We start from the raw sequence: 17,526 nt of genomic DNA, 5'->3' as shown, positions 1-17,526 counted from the left end.
TGGAGGATGAAGTTGATGGTGTACCTGGGAAAATAATTGAAAAAAAAAAAATCTGAAATTACCTGTGAAGTACGTCTGACCATTTCACTGTTAGCATATTGGAAATGGTCATTAACAGCTCAGCTCAGTGAGAGAAACTCACTCTACCTTCATCAGTGGAGGTATCCTTAGGAAAAGCCTGAGGGCTGAGACGTTTAAGCAAAGCACCTTGAGGGAGAAAGAAAAGATATGTTAGCATTTCCATATTTTGATATTTAGAAGGGATGCAGCTACTTTCACAACTACCAATGCTTGTAAAAACATCCCAAGCTAATGTTATACATTGACCTAGGCCTACTTGTAGCTTAACATAGCATTTAAGCATTCTGCTGTTTGAGAATTAGACAGACGCACAGTGCTTTAAAGACAGTAAACAGCTGGCGTGCATGAATACTACTAGATGTTCCAGTCTGCTTTGATGCACGGAATTTATCGTGTGGTTTTCCTAACCCCCATTTGGTAAATAGATTATCATGGTCGAATAGTTAGTATAGCAGAGAAGCTATGCCACTTTCATCAAAACCTATTACAAAGCTATAGCAATGTTATGTCATTAAATAAGATAAACAGTGATTCTGGAACAGATCTGCCTCTTCCTTATCCCGTTAATAAACATATTATACAGTATGTAACCATATTCCGTTCTTTCGAAAAATAAGTTGCGCTAACTGTTCTAGTTTGTTACAAGCAGCATGGGCCGTCAGGCAGGTAGTTAACATAAACATTTTTGCTAGCCTTCCTGCTGCGAGATTGCACCATTTGTACAAGACAAGTAGAGCTATTTCATCCAGTGTAATTTATCACTTACCACTATCTTGTTTTTTCTTGTCATCCTCTTCCTTTCTCTTCTTTCTTTTCTGGCTTCCGGGCGCATAACTTCGCTTCATTATGACCATAGACATAACTGCGAGGTTTTATATTTTCCCGGCAGCAGAGCTCACGAATCTGGTTGGCTGGCTGCTGTCAGCGACCAGAGCCGTATATATAGGCTCTGTCAGCGACTACTGAGAGGGGCCCCCTTGAGGGGGATCACGGTATTGCCGGTAACAGTGTCGTTGCACTTTACTGCATTGACTAACAAAGGGGCGCTCACAGTTTGTCGTTGCATTTTATTCTTAACCAGTCGTTGTCTTGGGGGCCCCTGGCCAGCTCGGGGCCCCAAGCAATTGCTTGGTTTGCTTGCCTTCTAGCGACGGGCCTGATGTTTTCCGAAACGTTTTCGGAATGGTTGGTTAGAATAGCCCACTAGCTTTTCTTATGTGCAACGGGGATCGAGAGTACAATGAGCGATAACTGTTCGTTTTGAAAAAGACTAAAGCAGTCTACGTAAAATTATGCCATAATGTAACAGATAGCATTGTCATCACAAACGACGGTATTTTTATCAGATAAAGCGGTGTTATTCATTCCATTCCTAAGTGGCTTAATGTTCACTGAGTGACATCTTTAACAATTGGTGGACTAACATATCGTCCTCAACGCAGGCTTTGTTGTTTCCATGGGAAAGCTTTTGCTAAGTAGCCTATAGCTACTTATTGGTTGTGATCCAAGGCCATGGACGCTAAATGTATTTGCAGCCTATTATAATGGAGGCTATACAATTTATCATGTCATGTGAACACTAAATCACATACTAAATCATTTGCTTTTCGGTAGTAAGCCTAAGCCATTATTAAACGTATAGCATGGATCTTGGGCCTTGTGACAATTGTTCATCTTAATTCTAGTCCTCAATTAGAACTTATCTGAGTATCGACAGCCAATAGGCATATATATGCCAACATTTAATCTTCTCTTTTATCTCAAAAAATGCATCCCTAAATAAGACAAAAGCAAGTTTACAACACATAAAAGTTTATTCATAATAGTCGCTGAAAGTGTAAATAAAACAAGGACATACAGTATGAATCTGAGCAACTCAACGACCATTAACAATTAAGGGTCAGTTAAAAGGTTCAAAAAAGCTAATCAGCACTTAACACCAAAGGTACCTGCTTCCAAGGGCCTCCCATACAAATTGTTCCTAATGACTAGAGGCCTTTAACAATAAAACTGACACTATGGGTAGTAGCCTACAACAAACAAACCAAAGCCACACCCAGCACTGGTTTAAGAGAAGGCGTCTCCAAATCATATGTTGAATCTTCATCTGCTGGCAATCTGAAGGTCACGCCTATTTGTGCTCAACAATGTCCAGTAGCTCTAACCCCCGCACATTCGGGAGGCAATGGCTGCCCTTTGCAAACACTCCCCTATGGGGTGTACTTACTTTGTTTAAACCAAATCAGTGCTTGACTGTCAATAGGAATACTGTCGAGAGACTGAAATGAGTAGTAAACAGAGGACAAACAGACACAAATAAGAATGAATGAACAAATGAAAATGCACACTTAATAGCATGGCCAATCACAGGGACTCTTATAGTCACAATGGCATGAGTTCAGTTTGTGATTGGATGAGAAGCCCATTCCCTCTCCTTGTTGCTGGTGATGAACTGTTCAGCCATTACGGACAATAACAACTTGCTTGCATGCATGTTGACGACGACGACGACGACGACGACATCTCCTTGAAGGGCCGTGACACCCAACATCATGACAAAGATAGCCAGCTTCAGTAAAAGTCTATGGATTCTCTTCATCTTAACATGCAAATCCTCTTCATCATTGTCTTGTAAAACAGTCCATGTAGAGGCTGGTCCTGGTGTAGGGAGAAATGTCTGTTGAATTTGGGTGGAGAGAGACTGTGGCAGGGATCCAAAAGGCTCAGTAACTAGACCTTAGCACTTTTGGGGGGACGGGGGGGGCGGGACGGGACACTACATGTCTGCAGGGCTACCTTCAAAGATGAACTAATCCAAGGTGTGTGTGTGGGGGGGCTGGGATGGGATGTGTGGACCTCACATCCAATATTCGGTTTCCGTATATGTGTGTGTATGTACATATGTAAGCTGATGCTTTTCAGGCAAAGAAGGTGGTAGTCCATTCATCCGATGACTGAAATATGGAAAAACACTCCAACATATAAAAGAAAGAAGGGGCAGTAAATGAAGATGTATAGATGCCTTGCTGAAAGACTGTTGTGGGTCTTCAGCATTATCCCTGAGAGAGTTTACACACACAGAGCTCTGGGAAACCTAAGTGACAAAGATAAGAGAAGAAAAAAAATCAGTTAGGAGGGAAAAATACTGACTGAAAAATGTTATACAAGCTTTTGCTAAAGGCTGCCATGTGAACGCACCTGTCCTCTGTGAAACCATCCATCTCCTCCTCATCGTCTAGCTCCATGTCCAGCTCATTGTCAAGGCAACCGCGGCCATAACCACTGAGGACACTGCACAGACCACAGCACTTGTTAATTGATGACTTATGGAATCTTCATGAAAACCCTGACGTACAGTTAAACACATTTTTAAAACCATCATTGAGGATGAAGCTGAATCAATGCAACCCTGAAATGTTATCACAATTAACTTTAGATGGCAGATTGCAGTTATTCAAAATTGGTAAGAGAACTATTAAGTGAGACCGACCTCACTGAGCGGCAGGTGAAGAACACAATGCGCTTCAGCTTTTTGTTGTAGAAGAAGTAGTTGAAAGACCAGAGGCTGCCTTCTTCTCCAAAGGGGTCAGAGTCCAGGTCAGGGTTGTAACTAAGTAGAGACAGGCAGAAAGAGAACAAGAGACAACAATTGTTTAGAAATATATAGAGTAAATGATCCTTAAGTGACATTAGCAGTCACACATGGATTCTAACTGCACACACAAAAGAAGACAACCCAAACATCTGGGGCTTTGACTTGCTTCACCTATCAGGGTTATACTTTCTTTTTTTTTTTTTATTTATTTGTTTCATTTCTCTGTCCTCACCTATAAATGTCACATCCTTGCAGGGTGATTTCTTGGTCGATGGCATTCCACAGCTCAGGTCCCAGGGAGTTGAACTCCTCTCCAACAGCTGAGAACAGGCTGCTGTTCACAGTGTTCACCACCTGAGGGCAATAGCAAACAAAAACATCTTCAGACAAGAAATGACTTTCCAGAGGTGTTACTCTAATGTTTTGCAGATTTCCAGCAAGTGATTGTGTATTCAGCTTGATAAAACAGTTCCAATACATATTTTACAGAGAGGAATCCCCAAGAAGGAAAATATACTATCTGTCCAATAAGGTACTGAAATTCTGTGTAATATGTTACGTACGCATAGTCATGAAACTATGACTACAGGGAAGCTATGGGGATCCTGCAACCCAAGCTTGTACTAGACAAGCATGGTAGTTCAGTGTGTCCCTATGCAATGCAACCATAAAGATACAAGAATAATAGGAGACTAAACTATTTAATTACCACTCGATGCATGTAAGAACAGTCTAGTCAGATTTCTATATCTGAAACTCAACTAACAAGTTTCCTTATGATGGTTGCTTTGGAGACCAGCCATATGCAAATTCTATGGCAGTATGGCTGGTGTTGTTGCTTGCATTTTTTTAAAGGTTAAATTCATGGCCATCTAACCATACACTATAATACTTTGAAAGGACTCTGAAAACACCCCTTCACATCTAAACAATGTGTCATTAGTCACAGACCATGATTTTGCAAACAGTTGGCTCCCGCAGGGTTGGTATTTGCAACACTGCGGCTACATTCTTTTTGCGATTACCTCCCATTGTGCTCTAGTTATCAACAGAAAATCAACAAGGCTAGCATGTAACACTAGTAACACTGCCTCCTGTGTCATCAATCGATAGGTGAGCGCTCTCAAGCACCAATATCCATGTCACTATTTGCATGAGATGAAGACTCATTAAAACAGCTTGGGAGTTTAGCATAGCTCTCATTTTACTTTTGACATTAGAAATTTGTCAGTGACCATGAAATCAATTGTTTGGTGTAAGGCTGGTATAAGGCCATTTCAAATTTCCAAAACACACCATCTGTTGCTATGCCACCCGCTAACAGAATGGTGCCGATTCCGCCACCTTGCTATCATTTTGAGAAAGGAAAGCCCTAGACATAAAGGCAGTGACTTGGTTCTACACGAGCGACTAGCAAAGTACACGGACCCAATTGAGGCTGGGCTCCCGGCTGAACTCATGGGCCCGGGCGGCAGTGAAGTCGTAGTCTGGCCGGAAGGACTCGTTCAGGGTCGTGATGAGGTAGAACAGAGTCTTCCTGCAGCACTTGTCACTCAGAGGGTTCTCCCCATCCTCACTGCTCTTCCCCAGCCTAAATCAAATTAAAAAAGGGGAGAAAAAACAAATCCTTTGAAATTAGCTCTACTAATAGACCATAAGAATTAGACAATAATAAGAAATGTTTATTTCTTTTTTTTTTGGAGAGGTCCTTTACAAGAGAGCTTTCGTAATAAAACAAAAGGTTGGAGTTTTCCCCCCAAGCATTCAAGCCGATGGTGTGCTGCACGTAGTGGTGCTGGAACACTGAGAACATGCAGGCATGGACATAGTACGCATAGTACAGTAGCACTGGGCCCAAAGGTGGGGGCTAGGAACATTTTGATAAGCCTAGGACGTTAAGTAGCCTGCACCTTTTGCTAGACTTAACATAAACTGCAGTAGAACGGATAAAGTGGTTGAAGGCTCAGGATAAGCAAAAGAATAGATGGATGAATGCTAGTCCTACACTGATACCAATGATCTGCTCATGTTGTGGTGCGAGTGATTGCTTTAGGTCTGAAGTATGGTGATGATGCAGAGGTGACACTCACAGGTTTGGGCTGGGGGCACTGCTGGACTGTGGGGGGGACAGGGCCTCCAGCACATGGGGCTCTCCTTCCAGGCAGAACTGCTTGAACATGTGCTTGTCATCGCCGGCCATCTTACAGGAGTAACTCTCAATCCTGCACACAAACACAGAAGACGGTGTTAGTGTAATGGAAGAGAAAGATTTTTTAATCCTCTTTAGATAGATAGATACTTTATTGATCCCCAGGGGAAATTCAAGTTTAAGGATCTTTAATACATGTCATAAATGTCATTGGTGGTGAATGATGTGGCTCCTTCACTTTTGGTTTTGTCCTGTATACAGGTGAAGTAAGTAGACAAGCAAGTAGCATCTCAGTGTTACTTTACCCATTAAAAACCAAAGGATATCCTGTTTCAATGATAAGAGAATCAAATGTCTGAGTGAAAAACGGAAGGAAATATCGCACACTGTGATGTTATTGTATTCAAGCTCAGCAGCGTAAGCAGTGTTGCCAGATCTGCACAAAACCACAGTTCAACACATGTGTTACAAGTGTACACCAAAACTCTGAACCTACAGCATAAGCACAAACGCCACAGCTCAGCTACTTAAGTAAACAAAAACACAAGACTTATTTTAAATTTGGCGGTGATACAGCAAAATATTCAAGAACATTAAATGTGTCGCAGCACACGCCTCCTGTCTATTTGAGGTGTGTCTGGATTCCTGACTTGTCATGGGGGGACCAGAGCTGTGCGGGTGTTTGTTTTTCCCTCTTGATGGTTATGTAAGTGCACAAATTGTGTAACCCTACAGTCCCTGGCTGGGAGTTTGACTGGAGCTCTGACTATTTATGGTGTCAGGGTAAAGGTCGCAGTGGCCACATGACAGACATCTTGGCCTAGTTTCCATTGGTTTGCTGGAGGTAACACAAGAGGCCAGCAATAAGAGGCCCAAGGGTAGCAGGCTTAAAATGAGCCCTGAAACCAAACTTCCAGCAGACAAGCCTGGGCATGTTTCCACAGCTGGTTTAAAAAAGTATTCATTCTGCATGTACTGACATAACACGAATTGCCTGAGTGATTGTCTCTGTGGTAAAAGTAGGAAATTACATCAGAGAGTGAATTTTAACACGCACATTTAATATCCAGCTTCATTAGATCAGTATTGCATTTACGTTGCGGAGCATGTGTATATGGGACAGCGCTGGTTTCAGTGTCTGACTGCTGGATGAACACAAACAGCGTCTGCATCAGACCTCACAGCTGGAGTCACTGCTGAGTGGCACTTCTCTTTTTGGCTGTTGTCATGCAGCTTTGGTCTGCACTAATCCAGTAAGCAGGTTAAATACCAGTGCACTTGGCAGCTCACAGAGAACTCAGCTGTGTACGTGTGTGTGTGTTTCTGGTGGCACTCTCTGTTACAGAGTCCCTGGATAACCGCTGTAGGCTGACAGAGGACAACATTCCTCTAGTCTGCAATATAACATTAACATCATGACTCCTCAAGAGAGATAGATTACCCTGCAACACTATCAGCCAGTCAGCCTGTCATTACATAACACACCATATCCATGTTAGCCTGCCTACCCACCCACTTATAAACGGGTAACCTCACACACTATGTCACTGAGCTTAACAGCAAATAGGTAGGGCATTCCAATAAAAGAAACTTTGTGTTAGCTGCATAATTTGCCGTATGATGATGCTTCTGTACTAATTGTAGTCCTGGTCCACTGTGTAATCAGTAAGCTGCCTTTTCAGTACTTAGTGACACTCTCCACAGACTATCAGACACACATTTGTTGCCAAGACCATATTTTTTAAATGTTCACATATTTGTTTTTTGAAGTATGCACAGTATTTCCATATTCCGTTTCCGTTGTCCTGTATAATAAATATGAAATTAAATGAAAATTCGCTTTTTGCATGTGAGTGTGTGTGTCTGTCTGTGTCCATGTATCTGTGTGTTAATCCTGTAAGATTTTCCACTGCTGTATCGTGTAACTCCTTTCTACTTGGTGTCCATGCCTGCACACAGATGGGCAGTGTTAATCTCATCACTTAAACAGAACCTCATACAGATTTCAAAGATTGCACATGTATGCAAACAGAAGGGAAAATGCATCAAACTCAGTTAAAAAAAACAGTGGCAATGGGCAGTAAGAAGTAAACAAAGAAAAAAAAACTCAAGAGATTTAGTTAAATGTAAGAAATTAAAATTAGTCCAAAATGGGGATGTTCAATGCTTGTACATACAAGTACATCGACCCCTATAGATAGATAGACAAAGATCGATAGATAGATACTTTCACAGGCTTCAGTGAATGTTCTGCAGACTACATGAAACTCACAATGCCCTTTAAAGATGCATGTCAAAACTCAATGTGGCTATGTCTATGTTTAGGCCTACTCAAGTTCAAGAGGGCTGGCCACACACACCCCACACTTTTTATTGTCAGATGAAAGTATAAACAAATAACCTAGTGTATGTCATGTGGTGGAGAGCTAGATACATGATCTGTAGAGGATAATTAGACAGCAGTGGTGCCAAATGCCGGATAGGTCAGTACCTGCCAAGGATGTTTGAGTCTCCTGTTTCAACACACAGCTGAGAGCTCAGTGCTTCAAAACTGGAGTTTTCCAACAGCTTCATCTACGTTGAGAGAGAGAGAAAGAGAGAGAGAGAGAAGAAATAAATTAAATGTCAAAACCTAGCTTGCTGTCAACAATAGCATACAACCAGCTGCACATTTTAATTGTATGTGTAATTTCACGTTGCTTGTACTGCAACCTGCTGTTACTTATTCACCAAATAAGATGGGCCTAGTACAAGCTGATGAGGAAGTGCACGCACTGTGAACTTACACGGCCCAAATCAGTATCGACATTTATGTGTCGACCGCTCTGTATGACGATCACAAGATCACAATTGTCTGCTGTTACGAGAGACCTCCTATTTATTTATTGCCAATTGTATATTTAGGTACGTTTATGTTTCAAATAGATTCACCCCGACAGCACCGACCTCGGTAGCAAAACATTTTAAACACAACAATCCTGTACTTCGGGCTCATCATCCCCTCCCCCACTCATATTGCTCCTCATAGCTAGCTTCTAGGTCAGGCGAGCCTAGAAGCTACACCGACGATATCCTTGTTGAAACCAACCAGTTTCATTCGAAAACTGTCATCCACTAGGCCTAGTTACTGGATAGATTGAATCCTTTTAACTAGCTAAAGCTGTACTGGTGCTGGTGCCAGACAAAAATAACAAACGTTGATAGACAAATCAACGTTACAGTTAAGAGTTTAGTCTGGCGATCATTTAGCTCATTATGTCAAGATAAGAAAGAGCATCAGTTTCTTACCTTTGCTATTTCTCTCCGCCTGGAAATTCGAACCGAAACTTGTAGACGAAAACAAACGACTGATATTGTAGCAGTAGGCTACAAGAATCTGTTTGGTATTTTGAAAGTTCACACACAAACAGCTGATGTTTTTGTTTCTAGCAACTAGGAGATAGGTTCCTCTGAGCTACTGTAGGTCGCGCAAATGTTATCAATTTAAAATAGCTATGTTGAAATTCACCATCTTGAAAAATGACTCGGTCGAAAATGACATGTTCTACACGCGCATTCCTTTATCGAAAAACTGCTTTTAGCGATTAAATGCGACATTAAATCCAACGATCGTTTGAGGCTCCGAGACTCCAACCGCAGCATCCCCGATTTGCGTCTGACAGATATTAAAGTCCTGAAAAAGATCACAGTCGCAGTTAAATACGGCGACTTGATCGATTGGTCCTTAAAATCTGTTTTATAACGACAGCTGAAAATCTTACTGACTGCTATTTGTAGCTAGTGAACGTTTGGAAATGGCGATTAAGCAAAGCTGTTGGTCTTGATCTGAACACACCCCGCCTACTAAATGTTGATCGGCACAAATTTCCATTGTGAAAGACCACTCCCTCTTAACGGAATAGGAAGGAAAACACATACTGCTATTGGCTGCTGCGCATGTCAATCTACACACGTCAAAAAAAAAAGGGAGGGGGTGCTTTAGTTTAAAAAATAGCTAAAATGGTGCAATTATCTTGTTAAGAAGCCTTAAGACCTTTAGGTCTGGCTGCAAGCCACAGGCCTTTCCTGTAGCCACCACTGTAAAATACACTGCCCGGACTAAAACATACACACACACACACACACACACACACACACACACACACACACATATATATATATATTTCATTGACCATATTCTGATGTAATGAAAATTTGTTTGTTTGCTATGTCTGTTATGTGTAGTGTGTGGAGCTACTGTGTTGTGGGATGGGGAGGGAATGCAGGGCTTCCCGAGAAGAATATTGATAAACTGAACAAAAGAGCAGGAAAAATGGGCTGTCAATTACAATTGATAGAGTATACTATGGGAGAAAATGGCAGCTAAGATTATGCAGGACTCTTGTCACCCTCTCCATGTTAGACAACAAGGTTATGAAGTGCAGTGGCCGGTCAAGGCCACTGTTGACACACTAAGCGGTATGTTCTCTCCGGAACCGGAAGCGGACGAGGCTTTGAGAGACTGCTTTGAGTCCACTGACTGGAGTGTGCTACTGAATGGAAAGGACTTAGAGGAGGTCACACATTGCACTACTGACTATCTGAACTTCTGTATGGACATTGTTGTCCTGTAGCCTGTGCCACCACTTCTCAATGAGACGTGGTCTGGGAACCAAACGTTCATTTTCTCGTATTTGAAAAAAATGCCCAGATCCGTTTATTGGGTGCCACGGATGTCTATTAAATGCGTCTGTGCATAGCTCATCATCGTCTTGCTTTCCCCCCTGTTCTGTGATTGGTTCCCTATCTCAGGCGAAAATTTGCTCCATGGTCTCCAGGCTGCCTTAGCAGCGTGAATCAAATCGCGCGCAAGGCAGCATGGGAACACCCAGGCTAGTTGTCCTGTTCACCCTGTACACATCTGACTTCTGCTACAACACGAGTCATGCCACATGCAGAAGTTTTCTGATGATACTGCAATTGTGGGGTGTATCAGGGATGAGCAAGACGAGGAGTACAGGAGCCTGGTGGAGGACTTTGTGCAGTGGTGCAAACTCAATCACCTTCAACTAAACACTTCAAAGACCAAAGAGATGGTGGTGGATTTCCGAAGGTCTAAGCCCGCTCTGCTACCAGTCTCCATTGATGGGGTCAATGTGGAGGTGGTAAGCACCTACAAGTATCTGGGTCTCCACCTGGACAATAAACTGGAGCGAACACTGATGCACTCTACAAGAAAGGACAGAGCAGGCTGTACTTCCTGAGGAGGCTGCGGTCCTTCAATGTGTGCAGCAAGCTCCTCAGGATGTTCTATCAGTCTGTTGTGGCCAGCGCCCTCTTCTATGCAGTGGTATGCTGGGGAGGAAGCACAAAGAAGAAGGATGCTGGGCGACTTGACAGGCTGGTAAGGAAGGCTGGCTCTGTAGTGGGAGCTGAACTGGAGTGCATCACTTCAATATCTGACAAAAGGACCCTAAACAAACTGATCAACATCTTGGACAATGAATGTCATCCGCTCTACAGCACTATCAAAAACCAAAAGAGCTTGATCAGCTGGAGACTTCGCTCACTGCCATGCACAACTGAAAGGCTGAGGAAGTCATTTGTTCCTAGGGCCATTGAACTGTTCAATGCCTCACTAAAGGGAAGAGGAGAGATAGACTTCTCTGCTTAGTCTGTCTGCCTCTCCACCCTCTCATGTCCATGTTTTTTGAGTACTGACCACTACTGCTACTGCTGTTTTACTAATGTACACAGCCTAATGTTTTCACTACTGTTTTACTGCTACACTGTTCATGCTATGCTAGTTTCATGCTATATTAGCACACATGATCAATGGCTGCGGTCAGGCTTCTGATACAATACTGGATGAATGAATGGCTATAACCCTATTACCTCAACCTGTTCTTGCACTGAAATAGTTTTTTTTATTTTACCTTGTCTACATTATACTTTACTTCACTCTGCTATTTGTCTATATTATTTATGCTGGTCTCTAGACCTTACTCTTGCACTGTTGCACTGTTGGACTAATGTTGGACTACTTTTTGCACCTTCACCATGACACTCACTCTCTTGAGCGTCTTGCCAGGCACACATAACTAAGGACTATGGTTGGACTACTGTTTGCACCTTCACCATGACACTCACTCCCTTTAGCACCTCACCAGTCCCGGCCCTGTCAAGCGTCTTATGCTTGATCACCCTCAAGCACATTGGACTTTCTTAATTTAATTTATATAGTGTATTTAGTATTGTTAGTTTTCTTATCTTTCTTATCTTACTGTCTTTATTGTACAGTGGAGTTTAGTTATGTTTATACTTATACTTATGTTTACCATTTCTGCTGTAAGTGCATGTTGTGTGTTATGTCTGTATGCTACTGAGACCCTTGAATTTCCCCTTGAGGATCAATAAAGTATCTATCTATCTATCTATCTATCTATCTTATACCACAAGTGGTTAGGTTAGGCAGCACAATGAGCACTTTAAACGTACATTTGTAGAACTTTTCTAGTTGTATGTGTGTTTATTTAATGTTAACTTATTATCTTGTAGTATTATTTGTATGTTTATCTTGTTTATTTCTTATGTGGGCATGGCAGTGGGCATAAGCACTGTACACTGTAATAACAGACTGATTACAGTGTTTTGCTTGTTTCACTCTGAAAAAATGATAAAATAATTTCCATTATTATGGATGAAACAAACTTGACTTTTATTGTGACGCTTATGATCCACAATCATGCATTCACCATGGCATTATTTCTACAACCATATGTCACTCATTTGTTCTTGTCCAGAGTTGCATTATTTTGTGCCAAGAATCTTGTATCAATAACAGAAAACTTGATTCTCTAATAAGTAAAGTCTTCTTCAACACATACCACAGACTTTTCAGGATGTGGTGACTCATCTGTGAAAATCGTTCCTCATCCTCCTTAAACCACTCTTTCACAGTTTGAGGCAGATGAATCATATTGTCATCCTGTAATATGCTTCAAGAAATTGTTGAAGTAACCTCCGATCTTTAGGCCTACAATGCCAGAATATCCAGCAGCTTGTAAAGTGGGCACTATGCATGATGAATCCATTTCAACACAATGTTCTGTGAGGCTAAATGAAGGAAGAGCAATAGAATATAGTCATGTGTTCTGTGGCCGGTCAAGGCCACCGGTGACACACTAAGCGGTATGCTCTCAGACCCCAGATTTAGGCATATCCTATACCAGAGAGTGATTAGTCAAGTCAAGTCAAGTCAACTTTATTTCTATAGCACATTTAAAAACAACTGAGTTGAACCAAAGTGCTTACAAACAAACATAAAACAATGACAATGGTACAACAACAATATAACATGGGGGGAAAATAAATAAATAATTGAAATAATACACAAATTGGTCAAAAATAAAATAAAGAATAAAGTGTGTGTGTGTGTGTGTGTGGGGGGGGGGGGGGGGGGGGTATTAAGGTAGATTAAAAGCTTGGGAGAAAATGAAAGTCTTTAAGTTAGACTTAAAGCAGTCAATGGTTGGAGAGGACTTAATATGTACAGGTAGACTATTCCAGAGTTGGGGGGCAACAACAGAGAAGGCTCTATCAGCCTTAGTCTTAAGGCGTGTTTTGGGGATATAGAGAAGATTCTTCTCATTAGTATGCCTGTATGAAAGATAACACACAGAGCAATGCATCCATCATGCACAATGCCACTTTACAAGACTCTGGAGGCAGTTTTATGAGGGTTTAGGCTCAGCAATGGTATGTGGCTATTGTGAATGCACTGTATTGCACTGAACTGCACATGAATTCCCATTGGATTTTTTCCTTCACTAACCTTCCAGGATGACATTGGTATAAGTCAGAATTGGCTCGAATTAAGGAAAAGTGGTTTACAAGAGCATGACCACCACAGTCCTGTGCTTGGAGCCTTTATGCAGTAGTTTGTCATGGGTTTAACCAGGATGCTGCATAAGGCTGTCAAAACAATGCCCCGTGTTATTGTAGTAGGGTTAGCCCGAGTAGAGAAATATTGCAGAGTGTGAAATAGTAGGCTATAGGCTATGTGATTTTTCCAAAAAATCAAATTTTCCAATGCTTCATAGCCTATACAAAAATCACTGAAATTAAGTTATTCGGCAAGCCTGAGCATGGATGCAGGGTAGGCTAGACAGACTGACAATGAAGCCAAATAGCCTGCTTAATAATTAATGAACGATTGCCACTTCGAATTGGTAAGAAAACAAGGTTGCTCAGATTTCGAAGCTAGCAGCATCTATTGTCTATTAGGCATACAGTTAAGAAGAGTAAAGATAGAGAGATGAAATAAAATCCCAAAACGGTCTAATTGCTGATCTCATGATGACTCATCGGACACTGGCAAAATAAAGTTGGACATCCCCTCGCTGCTGCTCCAGCGCGGTGCTATGCTCTCTCCTGCACAGTTCAACACTCGGATCCATCGTCGGAGGCGCAACGTTTCACAGGAGAGTTTACAGCGCGTACGCGCTTCCTGTTCAAGACTACGTTGTTGTTAGCATGAAGCTAGCAAATGAAATCTATGCATAATGACGAAACTGGGTATTATACGCGAGGACGGTCGATAAATATACGTCAGATTTTGTGCGACAGCACCAAGACGAAAACCATAGAGGGAACAGTGTGTCTTTTGACCGTAAACCCCGCCTGAAGACATCAGCGAAATGTCGCTGAGTTCAGGCGGGTGGACGAACCCCCAAACACCAGCTCCGTCCTCCTCTCTTCCCGGCTATGGAGCCTCACAATCTGGCTGTAACACTGTGTTGATGTCGGTGCGGGTGTCAGTATGCCACTCTGGTATACGACCGCTCTGTCTTCCAGGGGCAGGCGATGAGTCTCTTCGGCTTCAGCTTAGCATGGACCCGGGGAAAGCAGGGGAATTCCGCTTGATGTTAAGGGACGCTAACGGAACCACTGGTCGAAGTGTGGTAAGGATAAATCAATCCGCTGCAATCATGTTTTGGGATTTGAAATTTAGTCAAATGCTAAATCTTATATAATATTTCTAAAACTAAATGAATAGATGTAAATGTATGCAAAACTTGACTTGTATTCAATTAAGTCATACAGTGGCTAATGTGAACTGTAAATTCACAAAGACCGTCACGAAGTGTACAGTTACAAGTCACGTGTTGTTTTTATTATTATCCGTGTTACCAAGTGAGGTGCTACAGTACTTTACAGCTACCTGCAGTTTCTTGGGATTTAATTTAGTCCATTTAGGCCTAAGTGTCCAACCAGACCTAGCATACTGCAGGTTATACTGTTTTGTATGTGAAAAATATTCGTTGATTTAAAGGTGACCACCTCTTGTTTCTTCCTACCCAAGGGTTATAGAGATTTAAAGGAGTGTTTATTCCTGCCTTGAAAGCAAGTTACCCAATAGAATTCATCTCATGAGTTGACAAATTCATTTTCTGAGATTATGGAGGCTCAACAATACAGAACATTCAATAGTACTTTTATGCACTGTAAGAAATATGTGGACCTATGATAACAATGGTATTGTCATGTTGCACAGCACACCAGACATACAAAAGGCACTAGCTTGTCTAAGTTTTTTAGTTTACTCTTCTCTTTTTGTTTCACACAGTCCATCGCAGAGTTTGACCTCAGGACACTCCGTTACGAGGTGAAGTCGCCACGTTGTCATGAGTTGAGCCTTGCGATACCCCCACATGACCGCATCACCTTTAACTTTCGCTGTGAGCGAGAGGCACAGGAGTGGGCTACGGTTGTGATGTCATCACTTAGGGAGGCACACCGAGGTCAGTCTCCGTCATATCCATGTCTTTTGATAATTCAATGCATTTCCCCCATCTAATCACATAATTAATAATTAGTAATTACATGCTATTACCCAAAAAGCTGACCACACTTTACCTTGCTCTTCCATTAGTGGCAGATGGCTCATCTCAAGGTGATGGACAACTGGCGCTTGAGCCTCTAGAACCCAACCCAACATCTACCTCCTTACCCAGCACAGGTACTAGAGTCCTCATTCCCACTGATGGTCCCCTCACTTACACGCATCTCCCAGGAGTCTGTGTAGCATACCATAGAGTAAACACCACCTGACCGTGAATCGGTGTTTGTTTGCTTTGTGTCAACTTGACCCTCACGTGGCTTCTGAAAGTCTCTCTGTCCGTCTTTCTTTAGAGGAGATGTGTGTGGAGCTGTCCCGGGCCATCGAGGCAGGTGATACTCAAGCGGCCTCAGTGTGTGCTGCATCCCTGGCGCGCAAGCAGATGCCACTGAGAATTCAGCCCTCTGAGAAAAACTATGAAGATGCAGAGATAAAGTAAGGAGTCTATTTTTGTCACCCTCCTATGATGTGTCTATATATACACAAACACACACACACACACACACACACACACACACAGTTCCATTTTAAGAGTGCTATGTTTGCATTCTGTAGCCTGGCAGTTGTTGTGGAGGATGCCTCCTCGTCCTGCTGTGTCACAGTGAAAGTCTTCCCCCACACCACTGTCGCCGCTCTCAAGCAACAGGTCAGACAAACCATTCCTCTTTCCTAATGACTTACACTGAATGTTAAACATGACTCTACTGAGGTGTCATGTGTCTTACCTGTTGCAGCTTTCTTTGGTAGCCCTCCTGCATTTGTGTACCCATAGTGTTTAGTTTTCTATTTTTGTGTGTGTGTCATGTCAGCATCCTCCTCTCTTTCCTAGGTGTTTGTCGAGTATGGCTTCCACCCACGTGTGCAGCGCTGGGTGATTGGCCAGTGCCTGTGCACCGAGCTGCGCTCATTGGCCTCCTACGGCGTGCGTCAGCACGGCGACACGGCTTTCCTCTACCTGCTCTCGGCTCAGCAGGCCCACCTGAGCCGGCAGCAATGCCAGCAGGACCAGGAGAGCACCCTGCTCTCCACGGCCGCGTCCCTCACCCCCATGGCCATCCCTCCCGCTCCCTCAGCCTCACCCAGCAACGGGCCTGCCTCACAGCTCTGGAGGGGCTACAGCACCCTGCCCCCCAGGCTGGGCCACAACATCGCAGGTGCGGATGTTGCAGGGCAGGCCTTGTTTGGTACAATGCTTATTTTACAAATGAAGCAATACCATGATGAGTTGTCAGAGTTGAAAGGCAGAAGTACACCTTCATCCTCAAAGAGGATTATAATAGTCTGCTGTTTTTTTTTTTATTTGTATTATTTTTTAGGTAGTGTAGCAGCAAATGCAGAGAGATTAGGCATTGGTGAAATCCGTGACCTGATCCACCTGGAGATGCCTCAGCTCAATGAAGCCCTTGTGTCCAACAAAGACAACAACCAGGTACACACAGGTTAACAATACAGGTCTCTGCATTGCGTATTTGGTGAACATGGTGGACTATCATGTCTTATATTTCTTTTGTGCGGGCATGGTGGAGCAGGAGACTGATAATCATTCGTTCGATTTGCCAACGCAATAGTAAACAAAAGCGTCTGCTAAATATCAGTCGACCTTTTAACTTCATAAATTGTCACATTCTTCTCAGATGTAAGATTTATTTCCAAATCGTGCATACCATGCCACATGTAAACTCCCTTCACCGTTGTGATTTTCTGATGTGTTTGGTCTGAATCTTTGTAAACTGAAGTGTCTGTGTGTAGATGGGCTGGCCCTGTCCCTCCTGCACGTTCATCAATAAGCCGACTCGCCCTGGCTGTGAGATCTGCAGCACT

General features: G+C 42.7%; 2 protein-coding genes across 2 annotated transcripts in view; one reads left to right on the top strand and one right to left on the bottom strand.

Moving 5' to 3' along the window:
• Window positions 1-1,876: 1,876 nt before the first annotated feature.
• On the bottom strand, window positions 1,877-9,677 carry maf1b (MAF1 homolog, negative regulator of RNA polymerase III b). The gene is made up of 8 exons (XM_042068122.1): window positions 9,114-9,677; window positions 8,317-8,399; window positions 5,767-5,898; window positions 5,105-5,267; window positions 3,909-4,030; window positions 3,572-3,691; window positions 3,280-3,372; window positions 1,877-3,175 (listed from the first exon to the last, which is right to left on the bottom strand). The coding sequence occupies exons 2-8, from the start codon at window positions 8,397-8,399 to the stop codon at window positions 3,151-3,153; spliced, it is 738 nt and encodes a 245-aa protein (XP_041924056.1). The 5' UTR covers window positions 9,114-9,677; the 3' UTR covers window positions 1,877-3,150.
• Window positions 9,678-14,199: 4,522 nt separating this feature from the next.
• The window catches only part of shrprbck1r (sharpin and rbck1 related), a 9,582-nt gene continuing 6,255 nt past the window's right edge, over window positions 14,200-17,526 (top strand). The window contains exons 1-8 of the mRNA XM_042068218.1: window positions 14,200-14,767; window positions 15,433-15,607; window positions 15,739-15,825; window positions 15,999-16,140; window positions 16,261-16,351; window positions 16,535-16,859; window positions 17,022-17,134; window positions 17,455-17,526. The exon at window positions 17,455-17,526 is cut by the window's right edge and continues 102 nt beyond it. Coding sequence (XP_041924152.1) covers window positions 14,504-14,767; window positions 15,433-15,607; window positions 15,739-15,825; window positions 15,999-16,140; window positions 16,261-16,351; window positions 16,535-16,859; window positions 17,022-17,134; window positions 17,455-17,526 — 1,269 coding nt within the window. The 5' untranslated portion in view covers window positions 14,200-14,503. The remainder of the gene's footprint in view (window positions 14,768-15,432; window positions 15,608-15,738; window positions 15,826-15,998; window positions 16,141-16,260; window positions 16,352-16,534; window positions 16,860-17,021; window positions 17,135-17,454) is intronic.

This window comes from Alosa sapidissima, chromosome 17 (assembly GCF_018492685.1).
Source record: "Alosa sapidissima isolate fAloSap1 chromosome 17, fAloSap1.pri, whole genome shotgun sequence".
Classification (NCBI taxonomy): domain Eukaryota; kingdom Metazoa; phylum Chordata; class Actinopteri; order Clupeiformes; family Clupeidae; genus Alosa; species Alosa sapidissima.
This window is presented reverse-complemented; position numbering and strand designations above follow the sequence as displayed.